This window comes from Lampetra fluviatilis, chromosome 18 (genome assembly GCF_964198595.1).
Source record: "Lampetra fluviatilis chromosome 18, kcLamFluv1.1, whole genome shotgun sequence".
Taxonomy (NCBI): Eukaryota; Metazoa; Chordata; class Hyperoartia; order Petromyzontiformes; family Petromyzontidae; genus Lampetra; species Lampetra fluviatilis.
The window spans coordinates 8,888,379-8,896,388 of NC_136292.1; the positions used below are offsets into that span (position 1 = coordinate 8,888,379).

General features: G+C 47.9%; 1 protein-coding gene across 1 annotated transcript; it reads right to left on the minus strand.

Moving 5' to 3' along the window:
- Nucleotides 1-1,744: 1,744 nt before the first annotated feature.
- On the minus strand, nt 1,745-7,788 carry SLC30A10 (solute carrier family 30 member 10). Its single transcript, XM_078864268.1, has 4 exons — nt 7,311-7,788; nt 5,919-5,978; nt 5,052-5,291; nt 1,745-2,741 (listed from the first exon to the last, which is right to left on the minus strand). Exons 1-4 carry the CDS (start codon nt 7,786-7,788, stop codon nt 2,338-2,340), a joined length of 1,182 nt encoding a protein of 393 aa, XP_078720394.1. The 3' UTR covers nt 1,745-2,337.
- Between the last annotated feature and the right edge of the window lie 222 nt (nt 7,789-8,010).

Genomic DNA, 8,010 nt, shown 5'->3' on the forward strand with positions numbered 1-8,010 from the left:
TGTTTTGAGCACACGTTCAATTACCTAAGTTTAATAAATATTATAATGACATTTACACAGGAAAGTCTCGAGTATCAAACCTCTTGTTCAGTAAAGTCCTACGCTGGGATTTTGGTCAGTTCCATGAGTGAGAGTTTTGCATGTGGGAGGAAAACAGAGAAACTGGAGATTAGCCACGACACATCTGAGGGGGTAACACTCACAGAGCACTCACCAGGCTCAATACTGCTTAGCTTCTGAGAGCTCATGGCGAGATCATCCGCGATGTGGCACGAGGCAAATTCAAATGTTGTCAACATTGCGGTTTGAAGAGATTGCGTGTTTTGTTATTCTCTTACGCACCATTGTTTGATATGAACTGCAATTGCATCTCCGATCGTAATTGCTGTCACAATCAGCCATGATCAATTCGATACTCGTTCCGTGTAACCTTAATAAATCTGGAAGTAATTTTCATGAAAATAACATCAACAATGTACAGCCCTTAAAGCTTTCGTGACTGCAGGAATTCATATTCTTTGGGTCTTTCATTTTTCTTTGGGTCTTTCGGTAAAGTCACGTAGATAGGTTCAAAGAAATAACAAAATGTTATTTCTTTGATAAATGTACAGCCCTTTGTCAATCCACTGCTGGATGAGGGGCCCCCTCCCCACGCCGTACGGACGCGTGCCCCAACGATCGCTGCTGTCACCGCCCGGGCGTGAGTCACGATGGCGTGGATGTGGCTGCAAGAGGACCCGCCGGTAGGAGGCGCAATGCAACTGATCAACAGCTGTCTCGCCGGACTTTGAATCGGATTTCCCAAAAAAACGACGCAAGGCTGCGAACGCCCTCCTTGAAGCACGGCGAGATTATGGTGGCGGAACAGACGCAAGATGCTGACCCCTGAATTCTAAAATCACCCGATCTATTTGAAGAAGTGGGGCGGTGGCTCAAATTGTTCGCGGTCTGCGACATCAACCCGGCCATCTAGGTTTGATTCCCGATCACGGCCAACATCAGTAATGTGTTGAACCCGTGCTGGGGTCACCACTTCAGCAACCCGCACTTACCAGCGTGCTGAAGTATGGCCAATCAACCCTCGTGGCCGACGGGGTGGAGAGGCCTTGATCCAGCCGTGCATTGTCATAGAGCTGTACATTTTTTCATTAATCGTCACGATTCAACGTCACGACGCGATTCTTTGTCTTCGTCGTGATCAATGGTGGCGCCTCTCGTGGCTGCAGTGACAAGGAACCCCATAACACGAACGCGATGCGATTCGATGCATGCGTCATGAGTTTCAGGAATCATCTGGATGAATCGATGCACCTCAATAATGTATCAATCTTTTATTTGACATTTGATATGTAACAATGTGTATGGCTTCAAGTGATCACACGGGGATTGCAATTTAGAGATGTCCTGTACAGTGTTACATCACAGCTGTTAAGTGTGAAGTTGATTCCAACGAAATTCTTTAAAAATATATATATTTCTTCGCAAGATAATACAATTGAAGGTTCTTAATATTTCTTGAGAACCTTGGTTGTTTATTGTAATACGTACATACTGTACTGTATATCTCCAGAGTGCCACTTAAATTAGCCAAAATATAAAAAAAAAAATATTTACAATTTTTCATTATGGATATTACTGTAACAATTATACAGTTTTGCAACCTTGTTAAGGATTAAGAATAAACAACCCCCCATCCCTTGTCACCATGGGTCAATATGAAACCCACTGAAAGTGGTCACCCAAACGTGAGAACATCAACTCAATCAACGCAGTGGCGTGTGGACATCGGCTTTGAAACACAAGTGTCAGAAACGCAGCCTCCATCAAAGGCATCACACGATGAAGGAGAAGGACGTGGTTGTCTTTTTCCTGAGACTCAGCCATTTGTCCCACACTTTTTAACTGCATTCAACCCATAGGTTGCAGGCAACTGGTTAGCGATTTGACTGCGGAGTCACTGGGTGGCAGAGACAGGGATGGGGGATCTCATCCTCTCAAGCGAGGTGGCGCTAGCAAGGTCCAATTGTTTTACAATTGCCTGCTCCCATAAAAGTCACGAATTCTAGTATCACTCAGCAGCCAGTGGCAAGGCAGCAAAACAGTAAAACAGACCTCACTTCAACCAAGCTGGCCCTCAATCAACTTTATGAGAGGGCCGACCTTGTGGATGGATGACCCGGGCACAGCGCCGTGAGGGGCGCCAATTGGCTCGACTACAATTGTTGTCTGCCCTCGGCGCCACGTATGCTGAGGCCAGCTCTGACAATAATGAAAATGACAGAGGGACAAACCCATTTACAAAAAAAACAACCTCTTTCTGCTCATTCAAGCAACTAATCACAACCTGGAGCTCCTCGTGACGACGTGCACTCCACATTGTGCGTCCGCTCCATTCTGCGTGACCCCAAGCCGCTCGCCTCCGGCCTTCTCCGTGACCGGGGTCGCGGCGCTCCACTCGTCCGTCTCGGGCACGCGGCAGGCCCCCCGCTCATTGCAGTCGTCCGCCACGGGGAAGGGAAACTCGCAGTCGCCGTGACGCGGCAGCGCAAACTCGGGCTGCACGGTGATGTCGTCGATGCCCTCCAGCTGCAGCAGGTCGTGGATGTGGAGGCCTGCCGTGGCGTAGTCGGACATCCCCGCGCACTTGATGTGAACGCTGGCCACGTCCCGGCCGGCCGTCAGCCGCCAGACATGCAGGCGGTGGATGGATTGGACGCCTGGAATCCCACTCAGCTTCTGCTCTGCAACCCCCATCCAAAAAAACAAAGACGCACACACATACACGTGCCAGATCGAATGAACGAGGAAGTGAATAACTGACATCGCGCATCGATTTGCGTTTGGATTTTCACCTCTCCGGGTTTGTCTCAGGAATTGGCATGCGTGTTTGGGTGGCAGCAGCAATTGATTTGTACCGAGTCATGGAAACGGCATTATGTTGAACTCTATCCAGTTTTCGATTTAAAGCTTTCGTGACTGCAGGGATTCATCTTCTTGGTTCTTTCGGTAAAGTCACGTATAAAAAGAAAACAATATTTTATTATGTTTTATTTTTATTATTTTATTACTTCCCTTCTACGTGACTTTACCAAAAGAACCAAGAAGATCTATCCAGTTAACTTCACTGTTTTGATAATAGACCTCGGCTGACTGAGAATATGTCCAGGTTTGGTCTACAATGGAAAAGTTGGCCACCCCATGTGTGAGTTGTAACGTGTGTTGTTTGGCACAATGTTCGATGTTTTGTATGTATATTGAAAGTCTTTCACACCGTACGTAGCCAACCATGCTATTCGGAGGTGCAGGGGAAGGACAAAAAAATAAAAAATAAAGTCAGTTCAAAAGAAATTCGTTTTATATCTACATTTAAAAGTGCATAGCTCCAGCGGCTTCCTAATATCGGAAGAGCGTTCCAGACGGCCGCAGAAGCACATCTAAAAATACGCGATGCAGTAACCTTCTTTGTTTGATAGTTATCCAAAAGCCGCTGAGAGGATGACCGGAGTTTGTGTGATGGTTTATGTTCCTTCGTGTTCACTCCACATTTCGCTCCATGAGCTGACAGCTTAAGGATCTTAGAATGCACTTCCTGGAGAAGCTTCTAAATGCGCGGAGCAGGATAGAGTCTATAGGAAGTGATGAGTTCCTGAAAAAGCTTCGAAGCACATGGAGTGAAATGTCAGACACCACGCTGAACAATAATCTGTACATATGCAAATTATTTTGTCGAAGCGATCTTTCCCCCCCTCCCAACCCAGCTTATATATATGCTCCAAGCTCGTGTGCTGTTTCATTCAGACGCTGTCTCCCCGACAGACCTGGTTTTCACCTGAGAACGGCTGCTTGCGTTGTGGCCGAAACGTCGTGAGAATTATTTTATTATGTTTTATTTTTATTATTTTATTACTTCCCTTCTACGTGACTTTACCGAAAGAACCAAGAAGATGAATATTATGTACAACCTGAATAAAACATGGCAGAGCTACAGAGCAGCACAACCAAGACAACCTATGCAGCAATTATCGATAAGTTAAATACACAAATGTACGCCGTGATGGCGCGGCTGGGAGCATGGCTGCGGCATGGCCTGCCGCGTGCCCGCCCACAGGGCCACTGAAGTGAAGGCCCTTGGAGCCGTCCATAAATGACGTCACGCGATTTTTGACGATTTTTGACCCCCCCCCCATCGTCACACGGCGTCACAAAAAGTCAGACCCACCCCTCAAATATGACGTCACAAAGGTCTGCCCTCCCCTCCAAAATTAAACAAGCTTCACGTCGCTTTAAACTAGTGTCATTGTAGTGCGTATTTAATGTGGCGCTGCATTCTGATGTTGTAGGAGAAATGTTTTTATCAAAAAGTATATTTAATTAAGTAGAACGTGTTGTCTATATTGATTTAAAGTTGCGCATTTTTGATGTGACGTCACATTTCTCCCCCCCCCCGTCACACATCGTCAAAAAATATCTGACCCCCCCAGGTGCGTGACGTCATTTATGGACTGCCCCCTTGGTTAAAACCAATGCAGGTACAAGCACCATTCATCTGCTTGGCTTTTCTCCAGTATCACTATCTTCACCGCCATAATTGGCCACGATCAATCCACAGCCATTGCCATTGCTCACCATGGAGCAATAGTTGACTGGGAGCTTCAACAGGAATCCTGAGTTGCTAGAGCAGAGAGTGCGTTGAGGGGAGCGAGATGAATAGAGAGGCAGGAGAGTTCGTGGAGGGGAGGGGAGTGAGATGAGAGGCGAGAGGCAGGAGAGTGTGTGGAGGAGAGGGGAGTGAGATGAGAGGCGAGAGGTAGGAGAGTGTGTGGAGGGGAGTGGAGGAGTGAGAGAGTTGCAGTAGTTGAGTTGGCATGAGATGATGGCATGGATAAGGGTCTCAGCAAGCAGCCGAATCAAAACGTGAAAGCGATCTCCGGGTGCGAGTCTAAACACAGAACCACTGCTGACTTTTCGACAAAATTGTTCTCTTTTTACTGCAAGCCACTCGCTCACTCTGCCGCTGGGCCGGCTTCATGCGAGAGAGGGGAAACGCTCACCGATATCCTTGATGAGAATGTCCGGGGGCACGATCTGCAGCAGAATCACGGCCGCCTCCCGTATGAGACGCACCGCGGAGGTGATGATGATGAGGGTCATGGCGATGGTGAGGGCTGGGTCGATGTAGCACTGCCAGTTGCACTGCTCCTTGCTGGTTATGGGCCTCACGTTGAAGATGATGGCGGTGATGACCACGGTGACGGAGCCGAGTGCGTCCCCCAGCGTGTGGAGCAGCACCCCTGGGCGACGACGACAACGCACACGGGCCGCTCGCGTCACTCCGCTGCTGGACGACGGCCTCACCGTGTCACGCGCGTCGTGGGAGCTATCGGACTGCACTTCACTGCGCCGGGGTCAATTAGATGTCGCAGCACGCAGAGACGTGTGCACCATGCGTACGCAAGCTCCGGCCCGATCCACACCGGCAGCTCAATTTGTCACATTTCTTGGCATTCAGTTCTTTTGAGCCGGTGGTCTGGCCGAGGACAATAACTTTTACACACACAATGCACGTCGTTGCATGCTGTTAATTCTCTGTTCGTCGCCTGCACTGATGTTTCAGTGGCGATGGATTTTCCGAATGACAGAAATGAGAGCCTGGTCAGTGTGGGCTGGTGGAGGGAGTGTCCAGGACGGGTTCAGATACCGTTCGCCATTGATGTTAGCTGTAGCCAATTATAGAACTCGCTGTCCACCGAAAGCACTTGACCGTTGGTTTACCCCGTCTGTATATACAGGAAGCAAATAGATGTATATTTACTTTACCATTAAGCAAGAGATTGACATTGTAAAATGTGCCCTAATTCACCTTGGAAATGAGACTAAGAATGCCAGAACTCTGGCATTCAGATGCATGGTTCAATTACCTCGGATATTAATGGCATTTTCTTTGGACCTTTTAACGGAGGCTCCCATTTCTTCTTCTCCTGTGAATGCGAGAGTTTCAATATATAAATATTAAGCATAGGTATTAAACTTGCATGAGAATTGTTATGTAGCCAAATGTTCACTTTATATTCAAGTTTTCCACACGTACCACAGCTTATACTTTCCTGATGTGAAAATTAGTCGTTCCTCTGGTTGAATAAAATAAGTGAAGTGAAATGTATCTCTCAAACTTGATTTGAAGCTTTCGTGACTGCAGGAATTACTCTTTGGTCCTTTCGGTAAAGTCACGTATAAATAAAATAGTTTTAATAATACGACGTTTTGATCACAACATAAGCAACCATCATCAGGTAGAAAACAAACCCAGTGAACGTACAACACAGAGAGTCGGCCAACACAACAGTCAGCACCTCACCTGGTTGATTACGTTCTTCCAAAGATGGCTAAATGAGTCGATATTGTGTTTCCCTCTGTGTGTCTCTGTGTTGTCTCTCTCTGCTTGTGTGTCTGTCTGTGTGTCTCCGTGTCTGTGTTTGGTCTCTCTCTCAAATTTAGCAATCTTTGGAAGAACGTAATCAACCAGGTGAGGTGCTGACTGTTGTGTTGGCCGGCTCTCTGTGTTGAATTTTATTGTATTTCTAAGTTCACTAGGTTTGTTTTCTACCTGATGACGGTTGCTTGTGTTGCGATCGAAACGTCGTATTATTTAATTTATTTTCTTTCTACGTGACGTTACCGAAAGAACCAAAGAGTAAATTTATCTCTCGTTTCAGCGATAAATCGGTGCAAATGTTTTTTTCACTTAAGCTGCATTAAGCAACCGGCCATCTTCATATGTCACACATTCAGCCCTACTCAATGTCAGCCTCAATTATCTTTCAGCTGATGCGTTATGAGTAACATGATTATAGTAATAGTTGTATGAATACAGTAATAGTTATATAACACTTGTAGTGGGTGATTATAGTAATAGTTGTATAAGACGTGTCGTGGGTGTCGGGGGAAGGTTAGAGGGGTAGGAGCTAAGCGCCTGCACTCCAGCACTTTGGGTGCATCGCAGAGTTGTGAAACTTTCAATCACACTAGCTGAGGCCGCCACATGGCAGTACACACACCACAAATCAATTATTGAATCCATTTGTACAGACCTTTCAGTATTGTCCCATCATCCACGAGTGTTTTGTCCGGCTACCCTGGTTCCCTCCCACACACAAGACACTCTTAAGTGAAATTGTCCAAACATCTCAATGCAGGATGCTGCTGACAAATTGTCTGAAGATTAAGTAAGGCCTTCTTGAATGTTATTAACACGAGTACGTATAAGCGTTTAACGATGAAATATGTGGAAAATATTTCCGTTGACTTGTCACCCGTTCTCGGCTTGCGATCGTCGGTGCCCTCTGCGGCGTTGAACCTCGCGCACAGCCGACTGCACGAGAAGCAATCTTGGAAGAGCATCAAGCCCGTCAAGTTCACCGAGAGCCCCAGTGCCCCGACGATGAGCACCAGCTTGGGGTTGTCGATGACGTCCGGTTGGGACAGGGCCTTGAGCGCTTGCACCGCCACTGATAGGGACAGCGCCACGAGGAACGAGGCAGTGGCCAGGGCGCTGACCACCTCGCCGCGCACCAGCCCGTAGGTGTGCCTCGAAGTGGCAGGCCAGCGCGCCAGCCTCGCCGACGCGAGGCCCGAGGTGAGCGAGAGGGCGTCCGACAGCATGTTGAACGAGTCGGCCACGAGAGCCAGCGAGTTTCCCACGTAGCCGCTCACGAGCTCCGTGACGAAGAAGACCGACGTCAAGCACAGCATGCAGATCAGCCGGCACGACCTCCCCGAGTAGCGACCCATGGTCCGGCCGGCAGGCTCCGGTGACCTCGCAGTCTGACCACGCTCTCCGATTGCGATGGGAGGATAGTCGTTGTTTCCGTATGGGCGGTTCAACACCGACGGGTGTCACTGCGGTAGAAATGCACGAGAATTGCAGCTCGCAGCTTATTGCGCCGTAAACATGGAAACACCTCCACAACACAATGAGCTTCTTGTTGTACTCTTTCTCTCAGCCACTTAGAT